The following is a 27974-nucleotide window of genomic DNA, read 5'->3' as shown; positions in this document are numbered from 1 at the left end:
GAATGTTTTAACATGTTTACACCACAAACTGAAACATAGAAATGCCATTATTTAAAGGTGAAATTATACAACGAAATTTAAAAGTAGACAAAGACTGCCGATATCCATGGTCAATAATCAGTACAGGTGACACATGCACTTGCCATATTATTATACTTTTAAACTGACGCGCACAAGTCTTTACAATGGCATTTTAATGTAACAATATATATTTTTTTAAATCTCAGCAACCTAATATTATTTTGGTATTCGAACGTTGGCACTTGAATTCTGATCAGTCCCATTGCATGTCATCTACAAAAAGAATTTGTAATTTCACGGACGTTTTAAATAATTAATAAATTTTAAGATTTCATTCGAATAATTAAAATTACTACAAATCTGTTACTACAAACTAGCTTGCGTCGTGGCATGGGTAGTTGCACTTGTAACACTCGTCACGTCTGCCTGTTTGGTCGTCATGGTGGTAACGCCGGTGGTCTCCGTGGACTCGGAACTCTCTGCTGACGTCGTTTCAGTCTTGTCTGAACGCGACTGGAATCCCGCGAACCCGGTGTTCCCGTGGACCGTCACCATGTGGTGCGGCGTGCTCGTCACGTCGTTGCTAGTGATCGATGGGCTGTAGGACGTATACGACCCGATGTCCGAGATGTAGTTGTAATGGAACGGCTGGCTCAGCTGGCTCATGTACGTATTCTGGTTCTGGTTCTGGTTCTGGTTATACACCTGCGCCTCGACGGGATAAGACACTTTAACTGGTTTATTCTCCACCGGGTAAGGCCGCGGCACGTACACGGGCACCTTTTTCTCCACTTCGACCTTCTGAGGCACTATAACTTTATAAGGCACCGGCACCTTTTTCTCGACTTCCACGGGATAGGGAACTCTCTTCTCCACCGGCACGGCGACCGGCACTTTAACCGGGTACGGTTGCGGGAACGGCACTTTGACCGGCACGTGCTTCACTACCTCAACTGGTTCCCTTACTTTTACTTCTACTGGGTAGGGGACTCGAGTTTCAACGGGGTACGGTTGAGGCACGAGCACTCTTACCGCCACTGGGTACGGCACTCTCTTTTCGACAGTCACGTTCACCGGGTATGGACGGTAGACTGGCACTGGTACCTGTACTTGTACTGCGTAGGGCACCCTTTTTTCTACTTGTTTTACCACTGGGACTTCATGATATACCGGATACGGTTTCGGAACGTACTCCTTTTCGATCACTTTGTATGGAACCGGATGGGGCACTTGCACTTGAACCGGGTAGGGGACTCTCTTCTCCACTTGCACCGGATACGGCATAGGCCTATCCACAAATTTGATCTTTTCTACGGCTACGGGCACTTTCTTCTCTACTGTGACCGGGTAAGGTTTGGGCACTTCGACTTTATACGGGACCTTGATGGGTTTTTCGACGGTTTTGATGTACCTGTGGTGGTGGTGGTGATGGTGGTGCTTGATCCTCGTCACGAAGCGCGGCTGGTGGCTGGCGTCAGGGTGGTCCCCCAGAGCGTGCGGGGCGTGCGGTTGCACGCCGGGATTGGGGCTGTAACCAGGAAAGACATGCATGTTCATTGGCCGCTTCCGCTTGCGGAAGATTACCATCTTTTTCCTCCCGTTAACCAGTCCGTGACCCTGCGCCGGTACCGGAACAAGCCCGAAGGGTTGAAGGTAAACTGTGCGCTTATTGGTGTCATCAGGTCTGATCTCATTGATATCGGGGTTTTCCTCGGGACTTGTAAATTCGATGTCGCCGGTATCGGATCGCCTGGATATCAATTTTGGTATGGGCCGGCGCTTTTTGTTATTAGGGTATTTGGGTTTGTTGTTAGGGTAATGCGAAGGTATTATGGGCACCCAATCGTTAGGCTGGATTCTGGTGTAGTTAGTGTCATAGGCAGCGGTGGTGGAAGCGTGGTTGGGCACCCTGGTGAACCGGCGGTAGCCGCGCGTGATTGTGAGCGGGGCGCTCGTCGTCGTCGAATGTGCCGTTCTGTTTGTGGTGATGTATCGAAAGCGGTAGTGAGTCGCAGATGCAATCTCTAGGTCTGTGCTGTTAGTGCTTGTGCTATTCAAATTCTCCTTTTTTGTTGTGAAGTTGCCTGCAATGCCTGCTGTTTTGGTGTGGAATATGTAGTTCTTTTTCTCGTAGTTTTTGGGCCAGATTCTTTTGTTCCTCAAAGGTTTCTGGGTGGTCGTTGTGGTCGTGGTTGTGGTGGTAGTTGTCGTGGTGTTTCGCTCGTAGCCCTTCGGTGGCCTTACTTCGCCGGCGCGTATGCCGTTGATGGTTTCGATGGGTACACTGAACTTGGGAGGTTGTAGCGGAACGCGAACGGGTCTGCCGGTGGAGGCCGCGAAGACGAGCGGTTGGCGGGTGGAATGCTTGGGATAGTGGTAGTTTCTGTGGTGAGGAATGACTCTGTACAAGGAGTTGGTGTGTCTGATGTTCAAGGGTTTTTGATACACATGTCGCGGGGGCGGAGCGTTCGGCCGGATGGGATGAAATGATCTGAGCGGCGGTTCCACGAAGTTCTGTTTATTTTTATCCGGCGCCGGATGAGGCGGTTTGCTAGGCGGTCGCTGCTCGGGCTGCGTCTGGTTCGCCGGTGGGTTGGTTGGTTGTTTGAGGGGTTCTACGTACTTGGGGCCGTCGATTATAGTGACCGCTCGGTTCTTGGCCTCCTCGGCGATCTGGTCTGCCGTGATGATGTCATCATCTTGTGCCGTCGCGCCACCTTGATTGACGACGATCACTAACGCTATGATCAGGAATGCCGTCTGAAAAGGAAATTTATGTTGTGTTAGTTGGACTCGTAGGAATATTCCATGAATATTAAGGAAAAAACTCAAGACCTGTTGATTAAACCGACGTTATAAATTAAATTAAAAAGCTTTTATTAATAATAATAATAATGAGGTTATGAGATTGTAATGGGTGGTGCCATTAGTTACTTTTTCAATTTGTCACATAGTTTTGATTTATGAAAGGAGTTTTCTAAAAATGTACGGCTGTTTGACGGGGCACGAAACATAACATTGTATGATATATCCACAGAAGCAAAGAAACCTCGAGTAACGTTCGTATGGATTTAACAACGAAATCCCACTTAACCTAAATAAAGCTAAATAAGCTATTGAATTGTTAAGAATGAATTTCATTAGACCATTCTTATCGGATTCATATGAAACAAACATCTCAAGTTATTGACTCGTATAGCTTAAAAAACGACTCCATAACTCCATTCAATTGCTACTTGTCACGTTAATTATGTTTACACACAATCAATCTTAAAAAGTGTGATATAACCTTATGAATATTTCATGCTTGGTTTTTAGCCTGGGTTTAATACTCGTATCGGCGCGTACTTGTACAGTTGTACATGCTTTAACGCACCTTCCGTGCGGGTGTGTCGTCAGGAATTATAGGTGTTTCATTGGTCATATGTCTAAAAAGAAAGGCTACCGACATTTTTTTCAACAATTATAACACGTATAAAGGTAACCCTTTATAAACTGAAATCTAGGAGGGTATAACCAAACGGAGACGCCACGTCTGTAATTTTCTGTACAAAAAAGTCTGCCGATTATTGCGGGGGAGGGGAACGTCAAATGTATACGTAACGTCAAAATAGCCATGTCAGATAAACGTCAGTCCATACATTGTGTATGACCATCACAGATTATTAACTAGTTACTTCGTATGACCATTGGCCGACTATTTTCGACAGAGGGAACGCCTGTTAATGGCTACTCCGTTTGGTTATATTATATCCTCCTAGACTGAAATAGATAACTGAAATATTGTTCCCTAGTTTGACGTATAAAGGGTGTTTCTGATCATGGGGCTTCATATTCAGGGTTCGATTCTACTCGCTAAACTACGCTACTTTAATTGTGGGACCAACACCAAATCGCGAAAAAAAAAATGGCTTTTTTATACATTTTGGCTGATCGTATGTCGCTGTTTTCTATGGAAAAGCCAAGAATTTTCTTGCGATTTTTGGGTTGGTCCCATATATAAATCCCATAATAAAAGCTCAATAATCATAATAGTAGCTCAGTTTAGCGACTGGAATCGAGCCCTGAATTTAAAACCCCATGGTCAGAGACGTTTTGGTTTGGGCCGAAATTAAGTCAAAATTAAAACCAAACCTTCGATTTCGGCGAAAGATCATTTCGGTCGGACTCTAATTATTACAATATCATGGCTTTGTATTGTTTGATAATACACCAAGAAAGAATAGCTTTATTTGCCAAGAGACGATTTACGGATAGGTGACCACCATTTGGCGGCACCCTGTTCCCCATTCTTTGGAAATACTACTTGTATATAGAATAGAATAAGATTTTATTCGTAAGCACAAACAAACAAGACATTACATAATAGGTATAAAAGAAAACATAAAATAAGATTAAAGTGCCACGAATTGGCCTTATCTCAGCATGTTGCTAGTGGCTTGCAGGCCTTGCAGCGCTGCCGGCCTAGCCAAGGTGACAATCGCTATAGCTTCGACAACGAAACGCTTTGTGTCTCTCTATCACTCTTCCATATAAGTGCGACAGTGAGAGTTGCGTTTCGATCGCTACGGAGCGTTAGCGATTGGCGTGTTGGCTACGCGGCCAGATCTTCCGATGAGGCCATCAGGTGGGAAGAATCACGGAAGGTAACAGACAAGAAGAAAAGAGACATAAAATAACATACAATGACAGATAGTTAAATAAGAAAAAGTTACACAGCAAGAAGATACAACATAATGATTAAATTAAAAAATATATTTATATAAAACAAGCATCGTAGGTACTTATAACACAACATCGTACGTATATTGTATGTACCTATCTGTAAAAGCTACACGTACCTATGCCAAGAATCTGTACATGTCTGAATGTGTACTTTTTTTCCGGATCACTCACATTTATAATAACATATGACACCACACTACTGTACATGTTTATGTCAATTTCACTACTGGCTGTGATGGCGGAAAGATAAAATTAAATATAAATAACTTCAGTGTCCGTAGTACTCCAAGACACCGACCAAGAATTATATCTTATTTCGCAGCAATAGGGCTTTGCGAACGATAATAGATGTTAATACGTACTTGTTTATACCATCTAGTGACTCGTAAACAAAACTGTTTGTTGTTATAATTGTGTAACCCCGGGTTGAATCTATTGTTAAAATATTAGCCAATTGTGTTCAGAACTGGTGTTATACGTTACCGACGTATTTAGGTTTAGCTAGAAACAGGATTTCTTGATGGTAAATAATATAAGTAAATAAACAAATAAGGGTTAACTATAACTCCATTGTTCTTGGGTTATGGGTACTATAAATAATACCTTTGATAATAATAGATAAATATAAATAAATATTTAAATACATACATAACCTTAAAATATCAATATCCTGGGTCTCTATTGTTTGACATAATTATTGAGTCATAATGTAATGATTGTCATATTATCATTAGTCATAATTTGGTTTTTCTCAGAAACGCGTAACTTTTCAGGATTGCCATAAAACAAACCTAAAGTTAACGGTTTCCGAATTATGACTAATGATAATATGACAATCATTACATTATGACTTTCAATAATTATGTCAAACAAAGGGACCCCCAATATCCCTATGTCCAAATATTCGCAATAAAATATAGAAATAAATGCCCTCACCGGAATTAGAACCACTGTCCTCCAGCTTATTAGAGAGAGGTATACAGGGTGGAATTTCTAAATGGGTCAGTAAAGGCAGCTACCAGATCCCGTGCTGCTACGCGAAAACGGTCTTAGAAGACCTTCCCACGATTTCAAATTAATGAAGATTGGCGTTTACAGATTTTGGAAAAAACATACAGTCTGCGAGAAAAAGGTAATTTTAGACAAACTTTTTTTTGATGCCAATCGATTCCATTCCTATCCAGGATCAAAAGCTTGTATGGGACCAAAAAAAATTTACGACTAGAAAAGGCAGAAATCGAGGAAAACTTTTCCCATATAATTTGTATGAAAATGAAAACTTTTATTTTTCACATGCTATTTTTTTATGCCAATCGATTCCATTCCTATCCAGTATCAATAGTTAAATAAGGGTCAACTTACGGTAATGTACTCTTAGACTATATCCATCTCATACGGAGCTATACCTACACGGTGGCTTAAAAATAAGTGCATTCCCCTTGCCAGGGAGGTTTTGGGATTATACTGAGCAACTTTTACTATGGGACCAACCCCGATTTTCGCGATTTTGTGGTTAATCCCATAGTAACAGTTATTTAGTATAATCCCAAAACCTCCCTGGCAACGGCAATGCACTTATTTTGTAGCCACCCTGTATAAATTTTTGATACGAGTATTGCTATATTCCGTTGCCGTCCGCCGTCGGTCATATCATAAGGCCAACTGAAAAACAAGTAGGGTCAAGTAGGGAACAGTGGCTCGGTAAAAAAAGGCCGGGTACAGTGGCTCACTCAACCTAATTTCAACACAAGAGAGGCGGATATTTTTGGGCGACTGAGCCACTGTTCGAGCTGAGCCACTGTTTCCGCCTTGACCCTACTTACTTACATACTTACGTATGCAATGGAACACGTGTCTTCTCGTTTACATTGTTGACTGCGTACATTGCTGGTCCAATGTGGACGACTGGTCTGGCCTAGTGGGTAATGACCCTGACTGTGAAGCCGATGGTCCTGGGTTCGAATCCCGGTAAGGACATTTATTTGTGTGATGAGCACAGATATTTGTTCCCGAGTCTTGGGTGTTTTCTATGTATTTGTGTATTTGTATAGGGGTCCCTTAGTTTGACATAATTATTGAAAGTCATAATGTAATAATTGTCATATTATCATTAGTCATAATTCTGAAACCGGACTTTTCAGGATTTTCCTCAGGTTATATTATAGATAGGGTTAGGTTTGTTTTATGGCAATCCTGAAAAGTTACGCGTTTCTGAGAAAAACCAAATTATGACTAACGAAAATGTGGACAAACAATACATTATGACTTAAAAATAAGTGTCATTAGTACCAAACGTCAGTTGGACCGTCCAACGTGTGACGTCATCACGCTCTGTCGAATTCGCGCCAAAAATTATAGCGTTTCAACCGCTTAAAATTTTTCAACATTTTAAATATTTTTAATAAAATAATGTGAAGGTAAAAATAAAAGTACTTTTGTAACTAATTTTTTCCGGTGTTAAAACGAATTATGATTACAAAAATTAAAAAAAAAACATGCATGGAGCTAATTATTATGCTTTGTATAATTATTAACAAATGATTAATCGTCCGTACTGCTATCTTTTGCGGCATAATGTTCCATGCTCAAGTAGAATAGATAACCATCAACATATAAATGCACGCGTACGAAGTCGCGGGCAACAGCTAGTCCTCTATCTAGGTATATCGTTTTAATCTAGACACGCGGCAGCGTGTTAAGCCAAGTTCAAAAAAGAACTGGCGACGCAGCGGCCATGTGTTATATGAACTTGAATTATATCCCAGGTGGACATTTAGAACTTGGCTCCCTTGCTCCCTTCTGGTCTCGCTCTTCCTTGTCTCGTCTCGTCTCGCGCTCCTCCGGATCGGAGCTGTGCCGAGACTCGGCGAGATACTCTCGAGGGGTTGTGTATGGGACACAGTCTTTAGGTACTTTAGAACTCACTAACTAAGAAACTAGAATTACTAGTTTTGAGTCACGCTACTTTAAGTATTTTGTTTTTAATTCGGGGCCCATTTCTCGAATGGTATTAGACTAATAATATTAGTCCACGAACTGTCAAGTCGTATGGGTTACCATGACAACGCACTAATAATATTAGACTAATATCGTTTGAGAAATGAACCGGTCTGAACCGTAGACAACGCTGCTAAAAAATTGTTGTAAAAATTACTAGTGTGGCCACTAAATGTGGCTAGTTTCTACAGAAAGCTCAAGTTTCTAATAAAATAAGATTAAAAGAATTCTTATTTCGACGTAAATATCTAACGAGTCTGTATCTAGTTATTTAAACTGACACCACTAAATATGAAGACTCCAAAGACTCGTGTCTTTATCAATACTACGCTGAACTCTGTTTAGGGGATTTTCACACTTCACTTACACATTTACACACACAATTTTATTAAATCGTCCTTCGTGTTTAGACAAACCTCAATCAACCAGCAGCAATGATCACGCATTAATCACAAACAAAAATAACTAACGAAAAACATCCTTATGTTCACAGCACAAAACACGTTCACTCCACGTTTTCCCGCCTTTTTTATTTTTTTTCCGTAGTGATGTACCTACCGATAAGTGTTGCATTGTGCAGCACGCGGTCGGTCGCAGTATTGCACGATACGTAATGATGGGCGCGAGGAAGCGTCGTCTCTTATATAGCGTCGGTGATGGGTGGCTGAGTGTCGGGACGTGAACTTTCTCTGCTATCCACGATTATTTCATCCCTGGATAAATTATTTTTAAACTTTTGTGTTCTAAATTTAAAAATATGATGTTACTATTTAAGCACGTGAGCGGCAGGCACAAATAATTTCTCGGTACCTACAGTGAAGACATAAGTCCAAATGCTATCCACGAGATGTCGTATAGGTCGATGGTAAGCTAACTAAAACTAGGAGAGGCAAGCTTGATTTGATAGTCATTGATCTGATTGAGACTGAAATCTCCTTTCATTTCAGCTAATCGAGACTTAAATCCGTAAATTCTTCTTTACTGGGTCAAGGACAGAACCATTTAATTGATTTATTTATTTTATCATGCTGTTCTCTATTATCCATATACTTACTAATATTATAAATGCGAAAGTGTGTATGTCTGTCTGTCTGTTACCTCTTCACGCTTAAACCGCTGAACCGATGTAGTGTATAGATATAGTTTGAGTCCCAGGGAAGGACATAGGGCAGTTTTTATCCCAGAAATCATCCTTTAAGGGGGTGAAAAGGGGCGCGGAAGTTTGTATGGGGAATCGATAAAAAGCAGATTGGATAAAAAATAAGCTTCCCAAATTACTAACTGCACGCAGACGAAGTCGCGGGCAAAAGCTAGTAATATGTAAGTGTAAACTTGCTTACCTACCTACCTATGTTAGATTTGGCCAACTAGCCGACGAGTCGGCCGACTAATCGGTCATCCTCATTAGTCGGCTAATCATCAGCCAATAGGTACTCAGATTCGGAATCCAGATGCAAAATATCAGGGGTAACAACAGAGAATAGAAGATATCTATTTCAGTGAAGAGCCAGTGGTCCACTTTAGGCCAATATACAATATACTTATAGGAACGATCTTAAAGGTCGGCAACGCACTTACAACATCTCTGCTGTTGCAATTAAGTGTTCATGGGCGACGGTAATGGCTTACCATCAGGCGGTTTATTTGCTCGTTTGGCCCTATATCATAAAATAATACTTAAGCACGGGTGACTTGGGTCTATTAATGGCGTAAATAGCGTTATGTAAAAATTTCGTAAGCGCGGGTGTAAATGTAGTCGTCGTCAATAGAACTTGCAATTAATGTAAACAAATATGACAGTTTTTTTTTTTTTTTCATTTATTTGGAGCATTGGCAACACAGATTTTGTTAGCGTTAAGACAGAACATAACATTTGTACGAAGGTTATTTGCCCTAAAATATTAATAATTAACATTTAATTTAACTAAAAAATTATATAAATTAAATATTTAAGTATATAGACTGTTGATAAGGTCATGGTTGTCCTTTCAAAGAGCGAGATTACGAAGTAATGAAGGTGAAATGGTTTGTTTACAAGTTCTATTGACGACGATTTTAGTATTTGTTTACACCAACCAGAAAATATGTTTAGTTTTAGTGGAGTGGAGTTCAAATGGGATTTCACTTTTCTAAAAGATGCTTATTAAGTAGGTATTAGCATAGAGAAACTTATACTAGAGCGGTACTGTCATAGTAAATTTTGTAACTCCAGTAAATTCACTGCGATCTGTCGACACACTTTAAAACTAAAAATGAAGATTTATAAAAATACGATAAAATGTATTTAAATATAGATAAATGATTTTTTTTATTTGCATTAATTATTTTTATGATTTTGACCCATGTTCTTTCACTGATATGCGTTAAAATTGTTAAATAACAAACGAAACCGTAAACGCCATCTATACGACAGTTAGCCAAAACTAGTAGCGCCCTCTGAACGAGAATCAAATTTTCTTGATTTTCGAGGCACGTTTTTTCCTTAGACTGTATCCATCTATTACGGAGTTATATCTATCTTTGGTATTAGGTACCTATAGTATTTAAACTTATTTTTAAGACCAAGCTTTACCAAGGCATCTTTGGTAGGTAGGTATATAATTGAAATTTAAAGACAGTTTATAGTTCTTGCTGATTACTTCGCAGAGTCCAAAAACCGAACAAGTGCGAGTCGGACTCGCCCACCGAGGGTCCCGTACTTTTTAGTATTTGTTGTTGTAGCGGCAACAGAAACGCATCATCTGTGAAAATTTCAACTGTCTAGCTATCACGGTTCATGAGATACAGCCTGGTGACAGACAGACGGACAGCGGAGTCTTAGTAATAGGGTCCCGTTTTTACCCTTTGGGTACGGAACCCTAAAAAGGAGAGGAGAGTTTAAAAATCCGAAATACATGGTAAGTAGCAGTGTTGGCCGTAATTGTTAATTTTAATTAACCATTGATCAATTTTATTAACCATTAGTTCCGCCATTAACCAATTGCATTAAAGTTAATTCGGATTAAAGTTAATTCGGATTAAATTTTTGAGACGTTAATGGCCATTGAAGTTAATTCGGATTAACTTTAATTCGGATTAACTTCAATGGGCATGAAAGTCAAATAATTAATCCGAATTACTCTCAATTTGGATTAACGTCTAATAAAATTACATTCGTGATATTTTAAAATGAGAGAGCAAAATGACCCTGACTGAACCCTGGCAGTAGTAGCAGTACCTACCTACTACCTAGTAGAATTCTGGTTTGGTGCAACACAGACATACGCGGTTTTGGTCATTTAAATCGTCTTGATGAGCACTTCGGAGAGCCGTACCCATGATAGAGCTGATGCTGAACCCTGGCAGTACCTAATGGTTCTAAGGTTTGGTGCAACATAGGCACAGGCTGTTTTAGTCATCCGACTCGTCTTGATGAGCACTTCGGAGAGCCATACCCATGATAGAGCTGATGCTGAACCCTGGCAGTACCTAATGGATCTAAGGTTTGGTGCAACATAGGCACAGGCTGTTTTAGTCATCCGACTCGTCTTGATGAGCACTTCGGAGAGCCATACCCATGATAGAGCTGATGCTGAACCCTGGCAGTACCTAATGGATCTAAGGTTTGGTGCAACATAGGCACACGCTGTTTTAGTCATCCGACTCGTCTTGATGAGCACTTATGAGAGCAGTACCCATAATGGAGCTGATGCTGAACCCTGGCAGTACCTAGCGGAACTAAGGTTTGGTGCAACGTAGGCACACGCTGTTTTAGTCATCCGACTCGTCTTGATGAGCACTTAGGAGAGCAGTACCCATGATAGAGCTGATGCTGAACCCTGGCAGTACCTAGTGGATCTAAGGTTTGGTGCATCATAGGGACACGCTGTTTTAGTCACCCGACTCGTCTTGATAAGCACTTAGGAGAGCGGTACCCATGATAGAGCTGATGCTGAACCCTGGCAGTACCTAGTGGATCTAAGGTTTGGTGCAATATAGGCACACGCTGTTTTAGTCACCCGACTCGTCTTGATGAGCACTTAGGAGAGCGGTACCCATGATAGAGCTGATGCTGAACCCTGGCAGTACCTAGTGGATCTAAGGTTTGGTGCAACATAGGCACACGCTGTTTTAGTCACCCGACTCGTCTTGATGAGCACTTAGGAGAGCAGTACCCATGATAGAGCTGATGCTGAACCCTGGCAGTACCTAGTGGATCTAAGGTTTGGTGCAACATAGGCACACGCTGTTTTAGTCACCCGACTCGTCTTGATGAGCACTTAGGAGAGCAGTACCCATGATAGAGCTGATGCTGAACCCTGGCAGTACCTAGTGGAACTAAGGTTTGGTGCAACATAGGCCCACGCTGTTTTAGTCACCCGACTCGTCTTGATGAGCACTTAGGAGAGCAGTACCCATAATGGAGCTGATGCTGAACCCTGGCAGTACCTAGTGGATCTAAGGTTTGGTGCAACATAGGCACACGCTGTTTTAGTCACCCGACTCGTCTTGATGAGCACTTAGGAGAGCAGTACCCATGATAGAGCTGATGCTGAACCCTGGCAGTACCTAGTGGATCTAAGGTTTGGTGCAACATAGGCACACGCTGTTTTAGTCACCCGACTCGTCTTGATGAGCACTTAGGAGAGCAGTACCCATAATGGAGCTGATGCTGAACCCTGGCAGTACCTAGTGGATCTAAGGTTTGGTGCAACATAGGCACACGCTGTTTTAGTCACCCGACTCGTCTTGATGAGCACTTAGGAGAGCAGTACCCATAATGGAGCTGATGCTGAACCCTGGCAGTACCTCGCGGAACTAAGGTTTGGTGCAACATAGGCACACGCTGTTTTAGTCATCCGATTCGTCTTGATGAGCACTTAGGAGAGCAGTACCCATGATAGAGCTGATGCTGAACCCTGGAACTACCTAGTGGATCTAAGGTTTGGTGCAACATAGGCACACGCTGTTTTAGTCACCTGACTCGTCTTGATGAGCACTTAGGAGAGCAGTACCCATAATGGAGCTGATGCTGAACCCTGGCAGTACCTAGCGGAACTAAGGTTTGGTGCAACATAGGCACACGCTGTTTTAGTCATCCGACTCGTCTTGATGAGCACTTAGGAGTGCAGTACCCATGATAGAGCTGATGCTGAACCCTGGCAGTACCTAATGGATCTAAGGTTTGGTGCAACATAGGCACACGCTGTTTTAGTCATCCGACTCGTCTTGATGAGCACTTAGGAGAGCAGTACCCATGATAGAGCTGATGCTGAACCCTGGCAGTACCTAATGCATCTAAGGTTTGGTGCAATATAGGCACACGCTGTTTTAGTCATCCGACTCGTCTTGATGAGCACTTATGAGAGCAGTACCCATAATGGAGCTGATGCTGAACCCTGGCAGTACCTAGCGGAACTAAGGTTTGGTGCAACGTAGGCACACGCTGTTTTAGTCATCCGACTCGTCTTGATGAGCACTTAGGAGAGCAGTACCCATGATAGAGCTGATGCTGAACCCTGGCAGTACCTAGTGGATCTAAGGTTTGGTGCAATATAGGCACACGCTGTTTTAGTCACCCGACTCGTCTTGATGAGCACTTAGGAGAGCAGTACTCATAATGTAGCTGATGCTGAACCCTGGCAGTACCTAATGGATCTAAGGTTTGGTGCAACATAGGCACACGCTGTTTTAGTCATCCGACTCGTCTTGATGAGCACTTAGGAGAGCAGTACCCATGATAGAGCTGATGCTGAACCCTGGCAGTACCTAATGGATCTAAGGTTTGGTGCGACATAGGCACACGCTGTTTTAGTCATCCGACTCGTCTTGATGAGCACTTATGAGAGCAGTACCCATAATGGAGCTGATGCTGAACCCTGGCAGTACCTAGCGGAACTAAGGTTTGGTGCAACGTAGGCACACGCTGTTTTAGTCATCCGACTCGTCTTGATGAGCACTTAGGAGAGCAGTACCCATGATAGAGCTGATGCTGAACCCTGGCAGTACCTAGTGGATCTAAGGTTTGGTGCATCATAGGGACACGCTGTTTTAGTCACCCGACTCGTCTTGATAAGCACTTAGGAGAGCGGTACCCATGATAGAGCTGATGCTGAACCCTGGCAGTACCTAGTGGATCTAGGGTTTGGTGCAACATAGGCACACGCTGTTTTAGTCACCCGACTCGTCTTGATGAGCACTTAGGAGAGCAGTACCCATAATGGAGCTGATGCTGAACCCTGGCAGTACATAGTGGATCTAAGGTTTGGTGCAACATAGGCACGCGCTGTTTAGGTCATCCGACTCGTCTTGATGAGCACTTAGAAGAGCAGTACCCATGATAGAGCTGATGCTGAACCCTGGCAGTACCTAGTGGGTCTAAGGTTTGGTGCAACATAGGCACACGCTGTTTTAGTCATCCGACTCGTCTTGATGAGCACTTAGGAGAGCAGTACCCATGATAGAGCTGATGCTGAACCCTGGCAGTACCTAATGGATCTAAGGTTTGGTGCAACGTAGGCACACGCTGTTTTAGTCATCCGACTCGTCTTGATGAGCACTTAGGAGAGCAGTACCCATGATAGAGCTGATGCTGAACCCTGGCAGTACCTAATGGATCTAAGGTTTGGTGCGACATAGGCACACGCTGTTTTAGTCATCCGACTCGTCTTGATGAGCACTTATGAGAGCAGTACCCATAATGGAGCTGATGCTGAACCCTGGCAGTACCTAGTGGATCTAAGGTTTGGTGCAATATAGGCACACGCTGTTTTAGTCACCCGACTCGTCTTGATGAGCACTTAGGAGAGCAGTACCCATGATAGAGCTGATGCTGAACCCTGGCAGTACCTAGTGGATCTAAGGTTTGGTGCATCATAGGGACACGCTGTTTTAGTCACCCGACTCGTCTTGATAAGCACTTAGGAGAGCGGTACCCATGATAGAGCTGATGCTGAACCCTGGCAGTACCTAGTGGATCTAGGGTTTGGTGCAACATAGGCACACGCTGTTTTAGTCACCCGACTCGTCTTGATGAGCACTTAGGAGAGCAGTACCCATAATGGAGCTGATGCTGAACCCTGGCAGTACATAGTGGAACTAAGGTTTGGTGCAACATAGGCACGCGCTGTTTTGGTCATCCGACTCGTCTTGATGAGCACTTAGGAGAGCAGTACCCATGATAGAGCTGATGCTGAACCCTGGCAATACCTAGTAGATCTAAGGTAGGTGGTAAGGCTCTATCATGGGTACCGCTCTCCTAAGTGCTCATCAAGACGAGTCGGGTGACTAAAACAGCGTGTGCCTATGTTGCACCAAACCTTAGATCCACTAGGTACTGCCAGGGTTCAGCATCAGCTCTATCATGGGTACTGCTCTTCTAAGTGCTCATCAAGACGAGTCGGATGACCTAAACAGCGCGTGCCTATGTTGCACCAAACCTTAGATCCACTATGTACTGCCAGGGTTCAGCATCAGCTCCATTATGGGTACTGCTCTCCTAAGTGCTCATCAAGACGAGTCGGGTGACTAAAACAGCGTGTGCCTATGTTGCACCAAACCCTAGATCCACTAGGTACTGCCAGGGTTCAGCATCAGCTCTATCATGGGTACCGCTCTCCTAAGTGCTTATCAAGACGAGTCGGGTGACTAAAACAGCGTGTCCCTATGATGCACCAAACCTTAGATCCACTAGGTACTGCCAGGGTTCAGCATCAGCTCTATCATGGGTACTGCTCTCCTAAGTGCTCATCAAGACGAGTCGGATGACTAAAACAGCGTGTGCCTACGTTGCACCAAACCTTAGTTCCGCTAGGTACTGCCAGGGTTCAGCATCAGCTCCATTATGGGTACTGCTCTCATAAGTGCTCATCAAGACGAGTCGGATGACTAAAACAGCGTGTGCCTATGTCGCACCAAACCTTAGATCCATTAGGTACTGCCAGGGTTCAGCATCAGCTCTATCATGGGTACTGCTCTCCTAAGTGCTCATCAAGACGAGTCGGATGACTAAAACAGCGTGTGCCTATGTTGCACCAAACCTTAGATCCACTAGGTAGTGCCAGGGTTCAGCATCAGCTCTATCATGGGTACTGCTCTACTAAGTGCTCATCAAGACGAGTCGGGTGACTAAAACAGCGTGTGCCTATGTTGCACCAAACCTTAGATCCACTAGGTACTGCCAGGGTTCAGCATCAGCTCTATCATGGGTACTGCTCTCCTAAGTGCTCATCAAGACGAGTCGGATGACTAAAACAGCGTGTGCCTATGTTGCACCAAACCTTAGACCCACTAGGTACTGCCAGGGTTCAGCATCAGCTTTATCATGGGTACTGCTCTTCTAAGTGCTTATCAAGACGAGTCGGATGACTAAAACAGCGTGTGCCTATGTTGCACTAATCCTTAGTTCCGCTAGGTACTGCCAGGGTTCAGCATCAGCTCTATTATGGGTACTGCTCTCCTAAGTGCTCATCAAGACGAGTCGGGTGACTAAAACAGCGTGTGCCTATGTTGCACCAAACCTTAGTTCCACTAGGTACTGCCAGGGTTCAGCATCAGCTCCATTATGGGTACTGCTCTCCTAAGTGCTCATCAAGACGAGTCGGGTGACTAAAACAGCGTGTGCCTATGTTGTACCAAACCTTAGATCCACTAGGTACTGCCAGGGTTCAGCATCAGCTCTATCATGGGTACTGCTCTCCTAAGTGCTCATCAAGACGAGTCGGATGACTAAAACAGCGTGTGCCTATGTTGCACCAAACCCTGGATCCACTAGGTACTGCCAGGGTTCAGCATCAGCTCTATCATGGGTACTGCACTCCTAAGTGCTCATCAAGACGAGTCGGATGACTAAAACAGCGTGTGCCTATGTTGCACCCAACCCTAGATCCACTAGGTACTGCCAGGGTTCAGCATCAGCTCTATCATGGTTACTGCTCTTCTAAGTGCTCCTCAAGACGAGTCGGATGACCAAAACAGCGCGTGCCTATGTTGCACCAAACCTTACTTCCACTATGTACTGCCAGGGTTCAGCATCAGCTCTATCATGGGTACCGCTCTACTAAGTGCTCATCAAGACGAGTCAGATGACCAAAACAGCGCGTGCCTATGTTGCACCAAACCTTAGATCCACTAGGTACTGCCAGGGTTCAGCATCAGCTCTATCGTGGGTACCGCTCTCCTAAGTGCTCATCAAGACGAGTCAGATGACCAAAACAGCGCGTGCCTATGTTGCACCAAACCTTAGATCCACTAGGTACTGCCAGGGTGCAGCATCAGCTCTATCATGGGTACTGCTCTCCTAAGTGCTCATCAAGACGAGTCGGACGACCTAAACAGCGCGTGCCTATGTTGCACCAAACCTTAGATCCACTAGGTACTGCCAGGGTTCAGCATCAGCTCTATCATGGGTACCGCTCTACTAAGTGCTCATCAAGACGAGTCGGGTGACTAAAACAGCGTGTGCCTATGTTGCACCAAACCTTAGATCCACTAGGTACTGCCAGGGTTCAGCATCAGCTCTATCATGGGTACTGCTCTCCTAAGTGCTCATCAAGACGAGTCGGATGACTAAAACAGCGTGTGCCTATGTTGCACCAAACCTTAGACCCACTAGGTACTGCCAGGGTTCAGCATCAGCTCTATCATGGGTACTGCTCTTCTAAGTGCTCATCAAGACGAGTCGGATGACCTAAACAGCGCGTGCCTATGTTGCACCAAACCTTAGATCCACTAGGTACTGCCAGGGTGCAGCATCAGCTCTATCATTGGTACCGCTCTCCTAAGTGCCCATCAAGACGAGTCAGATGACCGAAACAGCGCGTGCCTATGTTGCACCAAACCTTAGATCCACTAGGTACTGCCAGGGTTCAGCATCAGCTCTATCATGGGTACCGCTCTCCTAAGTGCTCATCAAGACGAGTCGGGTGACTAAAACAGCGTGTGCCTATGTTGCACCAAACCTTAGATCCACTAGGTACTGCCAGGGTTCAGCATCAGCTCTATCATGGGTACTGCTCTCCTAAGTGCTCATCAAGACGAGTCGGGTGACTAAAACAGCGTGTGCCTATGTTGCACCAAACCTTAGATCCACTAGGTACTGCCAGGGTTCAGCATCAGCTCCATTATGGGTACTGCTCTCCTAAGTGCTCATCAAGACGAGTCGGGTGACTAAAACAGCGTGTGCCTATGTTGCACCAAACCTTAGATCCACTAGGTACTGCTAGGGTTCAGCATCAGCTCTATCATGGGTACCGCTCTCCTAAGTGCTCATCAAGACGAGTCGGGTGACTAAAACAGCGTGTGCCTATGTTGCACCAAACCTTAGATCCACTAGGTAGTGCCAGGGTTCAGCATCAGCTCTATCATGGGTACTGCTCTCCTAAGTGCTCATCAAGACGAGTCGGATGACTAAAACAGCGTGTGCCTATGTTGCACCAAACCTTAGTTCCGCTAGGTACTGCCAGGGTTCAGCATCACCTCCATTATGGGTACTGCTCTCCTAAGTGCTCATCAAGACGAGTCGGGTGACTAAAACAGCGTGTGCCTATGTTGCACCAAACCTTAGATCCATTAGGTACTGCCAGGGTTCAGCATCAGCTCTATCATGGGTATGGCTCTCCGAAGTGCTCATCAAGACGAGTCGGATGACTAAAACAGCGTGTGCCTATGTTGCACCAAACCTTAGATCCATTAGGTACTGCCAGGGTTCAGCATCAGCTCTATCGTGGGTACGGCTCTCCGAAGTGCTCATCAAGACGATTTAAATGACCAAAACCGCGTATGTCTGTGTTGCACCAAACCAGAATTCTACTAGGTAGTAGGTAGGTACTGCTACTACTGCCAGGGTTCAGTCAGGGTCATTTTGCTGTCTCATTTTAAAATATCACGAATGTAATTTTATTAGACGTTGATGCAATTGAGAGTAATTCTAATAAATTTTTAGAAACTTTAATGGCCATTGAAGTTAATCCGAATTAAAGTTAATCCGAATTAACTTCAATGGCCATTAACGTCTCAAAAATTTAATCCGAATTAACTTTAATCCGAATTAACTTTAATCCGAATTAAATGGCTAATGGTTAATGGCCATTAACCTTTTTAATTGTTAATTTTTAATGGTTAATGGCATTAGCGTTCGGCCAACACTGGTAAGTAGTTTATCCAATACACTATCGACTTTATTGCTACTAGCATAGAGTAACTTATACTAGAGCGGTACTGTCATAGTAAATTTTGTAACCCCAGTAAATTCACTGCCATCTGTTGACACACTTTAAAACTAAAAATAAATATTTATAATAATACGATAAAATGTATTTTAATATGGATAAATGATTTTTTTTATTTGCATTAAGATTTTGACCCATGTTCTTTCACTGATATGCGTTAATATTATAAATAACAAACGAAACCGTCAACGCCCTCTATACGAGTGTAGGCCAAAACTAGTGGCGCCCTCTGATCGAGAATCAAATTTTCGTGATTCGAGGCACGTTTTTTTCCTTAGACTGTATCCATCTATTACGGAGTTATATCTATCTTTGCTACTAGTAAATATCGTCACGAATAGAATAACTATTAAGACGTAAAAAGTGTAACACTGTTTCGCGTGATGCGGATTCAGTTATACTTTACTAGTTGTAAAACTAATGCTTACCTAATGTAGTGTACCTAGTTATTAAAAACGTAAAAACACATTGCTTGCCTAATATAGTTATAATTATTGCACAATTTTCAGATAATATATATATGTACTTTCTCTTCTTATAACACCAAATAAGTTCCTAAGGAGGTAGCACAGACTTTTTGCAGCGATTCAGTACGCTATGTTTCGTGTGCTGCTTACGTGCGCGAGGGCATATGATCAGCGACAGCATTGAGACTTAGTTCGCGGCCTTTTTGGGACTGCATCGCTTTTGAAAGTACTGAATTGCTGCAAAAATTCGCAGTACTTTTCAAACAGGAAGGCGTTGCGTGTATTTTGCGCTGACAGATGTCATCTCAGTACAATTTATATAAATTATACGGAGATGACACCTGTCACCGTGCCCTTTGTGTTTGGAAAATAATATAGATACCCCCCTTACCTAGCGAGCTACCTACAAATTCGCAAAAAAAAATCGAATGGACACCGACGGCCCGAAGAAGACGAAATGTATCTTTATATGTAATGTAAGTATGTATTTTTTACATTGTTTATATAGGTCCCATAACCCATATATGGGAAACCATTTGTTCAGTAACTTAATACATTTTTGGCATTCGGGATTACGACTCCAAAATTACTCAGTATATGCTTCTTTCACTGACAACCATCAATAATTCTGTACCTAATGGATTAAAACATTAGTATAACCAATTCAATATGAAATTATTAATTACAAATACAAAAAATTATTTCTTTACCTACACACAACAATGCGTATAAGTTTATTCAATGAAATTACCTGCCGGGCTAGCACATGATTGGCGCGAGAGTATCTCGCCGCGACATAGACTACCCGTCCCCCTTTAATTCATACAGTTAGTAAAAGACGGGTAGTCTATTTCGCGGCGAGATACTGTCGCGTCAATCATGTGCTCGGCCTACAGTACCGATTTACTTAACTCAAATACGCTGTTAACTATTATATACGGGATTACGAGTTACATATAATATAACAAAAAATTGGGTTGGCCTACATATTATGTACAACCACAGCAATTAGGCGATTTATAAAACTGTCTAAATTAAAGTGCAAATTAAATATTGCTCATGCTTTTACCACGTTTTTCCTATTTCCGCTCTTCCGTGCTGTTCCGTTACGCAACCATGTAAATATCGCACGCACGCATTTATTCAGGCGATTGGTTCAGCTACGTTCTACTGCAACGGAAAGTGAAAAATGCTCTTGGCGTAGTTGGATAAACTGCAAAAATAGGGCCATGGCCCAATAATTTTCGAACTGATACGTTATAGGTGTTCCAAAATTGAAGTGCTTAGACAACAACTGTACAAATTGTAAAGTTACTCTAGTCGCTCCTAGGCAAGCTATGTCACCACACACCGAAAGAGCCGCATGAGATGCGAGATGCTACGATATAACCGCCATGTGGGATGTTGATTAGACGATCATTGTCCCGATAGTCGTTTTAGCAATCGGTCTCATAGCGAAGAGTCTCAACCACCTCGACCAACATCTTGAAAGACCGCCATCTCGCTAGGTGGTTGGATCAACGGTCATGCAGAAGGCGGTGATCTCTTGGACACGGCGCGGATAGGCCGTCGGTTCCTCTCTGTGCGGCCCTGACCACCGGGCACCGGCAGCTTGGGCAATGGGCCTGGCCCCGCTGCTGGCGGCACCCTAGGTTAGATGTTTTATAATGTGTTTATATGTATTTTTTATAGATTTTTATGTGATTTTATATGCATATTATAAAAAACCTAAACTTTCTAATTAAAATGAATAAAAGAGAAAATAATAAATTGAAAAAAGATATATACAGTGGTACTACGTAAACGAAATTAATAACTAGCTTAAATCTAAAATAGGCCGTTGAGGCATTGTACCAAGGATGCTGGCGGCATTTCCCCGCTGTATCGCAATGCTGATACGTTGTGCGAGAAAGCCGCCAGCTCTTCGGTCACCAGTTACGTCAACCAGACGCTTCGCGATTTCTGCAAACAACTTATGCGCGCTGGGACCCCATGGACCTAGTTTCAACTCCAAATGGAACGAAATGATACTCTCTACCGAGGCTCTTATATTTATTACGTTTTAAAATTTCGGCGCTTTCCGCCGCTCCGCCCGCTTTTACATTAGTCCGTTGGAGGTGGGACGGTGCCAGTGTGTCTACGCAGGTAGCATCCCACACCAACATCCGTCCCAAGCTCCAAGGAACCAAGGACATCCCATCGGGCCTCTTGCCATCATCTCTGATAATGCCAGTCGGCTCAAGAAGAGCGGGTACATTGATGGTGGCAAGAGACCGACGGATTATGTCATTAAGCGACGCATGTCTTGAAAAACGGCCGGCACTTTTTTGACAAGATAATCCATGGTGTCCCAGTCGGTCCACGTCCGTGCCACAAGAGCATATGTGTGGCGTACACACCGAAACCCCGAGTCGCAAACCAGTCGCCAGTCTAAGGGAGGCCGGATCCAAGAAAGTAAAATAGGTCATACAAACCATGTCACCAGGCTGTATCTCATGGACCGTGATAGCTAGACAGTTGAAATTTTTACAGATGTATTTCTGTTGCCGCTATAACAACAAATACTAAAAAGTGCGGAACCCTCAGTGCGCGAGTCCGACTCGCACTTGGCCGGTTTTTTCTATTCCTGATAGTTGAGGTAAAAGGGGTCATCGACCATCCTGGGGGGTTAATTACGACGTCACACGTTTAGGGGAGGGAGGGGGTCAAGAAAATGTGACATATCGTGACAAGGGGTTGGGAGGAGTCACAAAGTTTGTGACGTCACTTTATCTTTACGATACGAGTTTGACTGCTGAAGTGCATAACATTGCTAAATAATCAAGGGATATACACTGAAATAGATGTCATTTACGAAAGAAATTGAGCAAGGCGGTGTTAAGCAGGCTGGTTCAATCCCAAATCTGGTCACTTTTTCTTTCTTTCATATATGACATCTATTTCAGTTCATAATTTACTGTGTACTTTAAATAACACAAATCAAATTTAATATTTAGTAAAATAATTTTATTTGTTCTTGTGTATTTGATTCTGTAAAAAGTAGCTTAAGTGTATGTTCAGAAACAGAATAAATGTTTAAACAATGTTTTCCAACCAGCCGGTTGGTCACGCAAAGATTACTGTATTTCCTTCAACATGTTAAGCCTATACTTGTCGTCCGGGAACCTCATCTTGACAATCTGGCGGACCTCCTCACAAGAGTAACTCTGGGCCAGTTCTTTATTGTTTTTCCATCCGTCTGCGGTTTCTAGTAGCTGGGCTTTGAGGAGTTGAGGCATTTTGGTGAACTTCGTCCAAACGTTGATTTTCTTGTCAAGTTCGATCGGCTCCTGTAATGGAATAGTAGATTGTGTCACAAGTCACAAGGAAGCAAAATTACATATATGTATATGGCGTGGGCGTACATTGAATCCGGAACGAAGCGAAGGACTCTATAATTAAATCCCGAGCGTAGAGAGGGATTCTAATATAAAATTAATTAGGTTTTTCTAAAGATCCAATGGTTAACTTACCTCAAAAAGCGTAGTTATATCTTCAACCGAGTCCTGCAGCCTCACCGCCAACATATAAACTAAGTCCTCCTGAACAGGCCTGCTGTCAGCGAAGATCCTCTGAAGAACGGACTGGCAGAATGCCTGTACTAGAGTACACATGGCCAACTCATACATCCGAGTGGGTAGGATGTGGTGCCAGCTGCATTTAAGATCCTTCATCATGATTATAGTGTTGTTGACTGCTGTGTCGAACTGCTCATAGCTGATTTTAGACCAGGGTGCGGGTTCTGGAAGCATCATGAGACAATAGTAGATTGTGTCACAAGGGAGCAAAATGAAATATTTACGGCGAGGGCGTACAATTGAATCCTAAACGAAGCGAAGGATTCTATAGTATAATCGTAAGCGTAGTGAGGAATTCAAGTGTGTTACGCCCAAGACGGAAATAATTTTGCTACCATGTGACACATATTGCTTTTCACATCACCTATAAGGTAATTATAATGTTTAAAAATATTATTTAAGTTAAAAAAATAATGCACAAAAAAATGTGAAAATAGTGTCCTAGCTCCTAGAACAGAAAAGTGTTACGTTGATCATTCCTAGTAGGGAAGAAAAGTGCCACTTTGTTCCCTCCTATCAGGGAAGAAAATGGCCTTTTTCGAATTGGTGATGTGAATTTTTTTTTTACAGAAGTTTATTGGTTTTAGTTTTAGAATTAGCCCTCTAGATTTGAGATTTAGTGGGCCAAATCTTACAAGCTAAATTACAACCAATTCCTAATGGCTTAAATATCCCATAGTTAATAAAAATATCAATTATCAAATCTTTTCAGGGCAGATGTGTAGGGTTAGAGCCGGCGTAGCTTTATTTGACGTTCATAAGCGCATTGTATTTTATGGGGACACAGCTCAGAAGTTCACAGTCTTTTCGTAAGCCAAAAGAAGTGCCTTCGAATAATTGTAAACGTGCGCAAACGAGCTGGATGCAAAGAACTCTTTATTAAAGAAAATATGCTCACCCTCCCCTGTCTCTACATATTAGAAACTGCCATTTTTGTTAGAAAACATATTACCTTGTACGAGCATGTTAAAAGTGCCCGAAGACAGGATAAATTATTGTTGCCAGCAAAACCAAATCTACAAATGTTTAGAAACAGCCCTCATTATAGATCTGTGATAATTTATAACCAATTACCAAAAAGCGTAACTAATGAACAAAAAACGCAATCATTTATTAACAAACTGAAATCAATTTTAATACGAAAGGCATATTATAAAGTCGAGGAATTTTTATCAGATGATGCAATAGATTAATTATCAGTCCAAAGAATTAATTATTTTTATTTTTATTTCATGTTATTATTTATTAATGTTGGGCTTTTATGATGAATTAAATATACAATTATAAATGAGTAATAATGCAATATGAATGACATTTAACCAAAGTTTTTGTTTATTATCATAATTTATTTAGCAATTTCCTAGTTCAATAATGTATTATTTGTAAATAGTTCAGTACCTAGTATTAAGATTGTTGCAGTGCCCTAACGGGGTATCATGTACCTACTTCAAAATGTTTTGTACCTTCCTCTGTAATGAACATGATCGCAATAAAGATATATATTGAAATTGAAATAGCCTTTATTCCTGACTCAGTTTTTACATTACAATTATATTAGTATATGTATCTATATTTTATTTATTTATGCTCTTTTTTTTCTGCTTCTTTGTCAGGCTGTCTTTGACATAGGCCTCCTCCAGGCGGCGCCACTCGTCGCGGTTTTTTGAGTCTTCTCCAGTCTTCAGGAAAGTCATCTTCCCATCTTTTGTATGGTTTACATTGGGGTCTTTTCTTTCCTCTAAAGATATATATATGAAATATGCCTACTTGAATAATAAACTTTCTTTATTTCTCTCTTTATCTTAAGAAAGACCTGTGACTGCAATATTATAATGGCTTCAAGCTGATCTGATGAGACCAAAGGGAGCCATAGGAGTAATAAAACAAAGAAATCTTAAATATTGAGTTTTGGTACTACTTAGGTGACTTTTCAGTCGGTAATAAAAGCGATCGTAAATTAGAATATTTGTGACAAAAAACTTATCTTGCTTAATATTGTCTTCGGTTACCGCGATAGTTACTCATGAAATAAAACTATGAAAACGGATTATATCGCGTATATTGAATTATAATACATCCCGACGTTTCGAACCCTTTACCTTGCTTGTTAAAAAATATTTAAGTAATTAGTAAACTATGTAGGGACATTGCTGTAATTATTAAACTTACCACTAGGCTCGATGTTCTGAGTAATCACATTCTTCTGTTTCTGCAGATATAGGGATATCTTCTCCATGCCGAGCACCCTCAGGTCCTGGATGCAGACCAGCATGGTTGTGGTTAAGTGATCAGCCAGCGGGCCGGGCAAGCTGGTGCGCCAGGGGGGGCCTAGGAGCCCGTGAGCCAGGTAGAAGCAGTTGTTGAAGAATAGAGCTGAAAATTATTAAAGAATGTCAATATAAAAATGTTGATTTTTAATTTAGTTACCTTCTAAGACTATACACTGATTTAAACTTTCACGATTTCTACTCATTATTATTTACAACGACGGGACTTAATCTCGTAAGATAAGTTTTAAATTTACCTCCGACGTTTCGAGGACGGCGTTGTCCCCGTGGTCTCAGTGTCTTCTCCGACTTCTTCTGGTCTCGGAGAAGACACCGAGACCACGGGGACAACGCCGTCCTCGAAACGTCGGAGGTAAATTTAAGACTTATTTTACGCGATTAAGTCCCGTCGTTGTAAATAATTCTAAGACTATGTTCAATATAAAGGACATATTAAAAAACAGTGTTTTCCCATTTAATCCCACCTAAATGATAAGAAACGATCCAGATGGTCAAAATTATTCCCATTCTTCCCCACTATATCCTTAAGGATTGTGTAAGTCTTTATACTTATTTATAAATTTAAATGAAAAAAAATATTACTAACTCACCTATGTCTAGAGGGCAGCACTCCAAATTGATCTTAAACCTCTTAGGCACAATGTTTTGATACATCCCTGTTATATCTTTGATGTATGACACCAACTGAGTGCTATATTTCTCTGGCAATTTTATGCTCTCTTCTAAATGCTCCAAAATCATCCTCAAAATCCTTTTCACATTTTGTGATATTACACATTTAGGTAAGAACACCGGCTTGTTCAAATCCCATGCATACTCGGTCTTTTCCGTTACTTCTAATATGGACTCATTTTCATTTACAATCTCTGTTCCGACCACCTCGGTTCCGTATGACAGACTTTGACTTAACAAACTCCGGATGTCATTCAGTAGCTTGTCACATTTTTTATTGTAGAGGACACATTCCGTATCGTCAATATACTTGTTCAGCGGGGATTTTGACGCTTCAACAAATCTGGACTCTATGAGGAACTTGTTGAAGGCATCTAATTCCACTACAAGGTTGGTGTAGTTCTCGTAAGTACTGTTACAGGATGGCAAGTTGTTCCTGATACAATCATCAATTATTTTATTAAAGAATTTTTGTCTAATAGAATTAGCAAAATTTTCAATGAAGTTTTGGTCGCCTTCCAACTGAGAGCCCAGAGTAGACTGCAGAAACTCAAAGATAGCTGTTAGGTTAATGAATACTGTCTGATAGTTAGGTTTAGCCTTGTTAGCCAAATCTATTTTAATATTGAAGAAAACAGCACCTATGTGGTCTTCAGTAAATATCTCACAGTTATGCCTTATCACATTGTGTACAAGCCGATCTATGAAGAAATGGGAGAACTGACCTAACTCTGCATTTAATCTTTTAGTTACATATAAAGTTCTGAGAACTTTCTGTAGCATAATGGGATCACTCTGTTGCACAGACAATGAGTAAGTGAGGAAATGGAGACTAGGGACCTCTGACCATGAGAATAGATCTTCCCATTCCACACTCAATTGAGCAGTATACAATGACAATTGATTTTCAGCTTGCGCTACCAAGTTTAACAAAGCTTTAGCTGCGTCACCTTTAAAATTTAACAGCTGGATCTGATCTTGAAGCTTTTTAATGGCTAACATAGCTTCACAGTAATTGTGCCTCCTAAATTCATGGTTGGCTACCTGTAAGACGCGCTTACCTTCGGCTGCAACACAAAATTCATTCAAAACGTCCATAGATGTGTCCAATTTTTCACAACGTTCATTAAACTCTTCATCAGTTATGTTGAACTTTTCACGCAAAGATTTTATTTCTTCGGTGATGGTGGCGTAGTCATTGACGATGTTTCCTTTTCTATTCTTATAATTCAATTGCTCCAGGCTTTTCGTTGTAGTGTAGTTGAGGTAAGAGTCGATGAAATGTTGCTGCAATGTCCATGATAATATTTCAACACGTTCGATGAGGTCTTTGAGCCTCGGCGTTAATTCGTCGCTATATTTCTTAAAATCCTTCATTTTAGTAGAATTAACTTCTTGTAGCACAGCACTTACTAAACTCATTTTGTTTGTTAATCTCGAAACACAGTACCTAGTAGTTCTTTTGTATCGGACAAACTTCGGTTAAGTGTTTTGATTTTTGAAATTCGAATGTGCTTTGACATTTGTGACGTAAAGTGACAGTTCGTTTATAATACATGCTTCAAAATAACAACGCAATAATATCAATGTTTTATTAGTCCATATCCCAATAATGCTGATAATAACAAAAAAAAACTTTTTTTTGCATAAAATATGGTACAACAAGGTGATATTGGAAAGGTTTTCCCGTACAGTGACATATTTTGCTGGTTAAGCATGCAAATATTATCTTAAAGCTATAATTAAGAATACTCATTACTCATATTACTCTAAAAGTACATATGAAACACTACTTTTTGACCCATCATGTTGATATTGATATTGCATATCTCAGAATAATACTCAATGCATATATATATTATTATGAAATATTTGAAATTTGAAACTATATTCCGAACGCACCGAGCTTGCGTTTTGTTTCTGCTTTATTTTAAAACAAAAGAAAATTAATACTGATTTAGACAAACAACTCCAATTAAC

General features: G+C 41.8%; 1 protein-coding gene across 1 annotated transcript; it reads right to left on the bottom strand.

Annotated features, from left to right (window-relative positions):
* Nucleotides 1-372: 372 nt before the first annotated feature.
* On the bottom strand, nucleotides 373-27526 carry LOC134747416 (uncharacterized). The gene is made up of 7 exons (XM_063682039.1): nucleotides 25913-27526; nucleotides 25204-25407; nucleotides 22930-23198; nucleotides 22538-22746; nucleotides 21013-21065; nucleotides 8302-8435; nucleotides 373-2781 (listed from the first exon to the last, which is right to left on the bottom strand). The coding sequence occupies exons 1-7, from the start codon at nucleotides 27414-27416 to the stop codon at nucleotides 388-390; spliced, it is 4767 nt and encodes a 1588-aa protein (XP_063538109.1). The 5' UTR covers nucleotides 27417-27526; the 3' UTR covers nucleotides 373-387.
* Nucleotides 27527-27974: the final 448 nt, after the last annotated feature.

Source organism: Cydia strobilella, chromosome 14 (genome assembly GCF_947568885.1).
Source record: "Cydia strobilella chromosome 14, ilCydStro3.1, whole genome shotgun sequence".
NCBI lineage: Eukaryota > Metazoa > Arthropoda > Insecta > Lepidoptera > Tortricidae > Cydia > Cydia strobilella.
Note: the sequence above shows the minus strand (reverse complement) of the source record. Positions and strands in the feature narration are given on the sequence as shown.

Coding starts and splice junctions, on each gene's coding strand:
- LOC134747416 (XM_063682039.1), bottom strand. CDS start 27,416: ATGAGTTTAGTAAGTGCTGTGCTACAAGAAGTTAATTCTACTAAAATG. Junction 25,408..25,912: donor GTGCTGCCCTCTAGACATAG/GTGAGTTAGTAA, acceptor AATAATTTTCAG/CTCTATTCTTCAACAACTGC. Junction 2,782..8,301: donor GCACAATGCAACACTTATCG/GTAGGTACATCA, acceptor TTTCCTTTTCAG/ACGGCATTCCTGATCATAGC.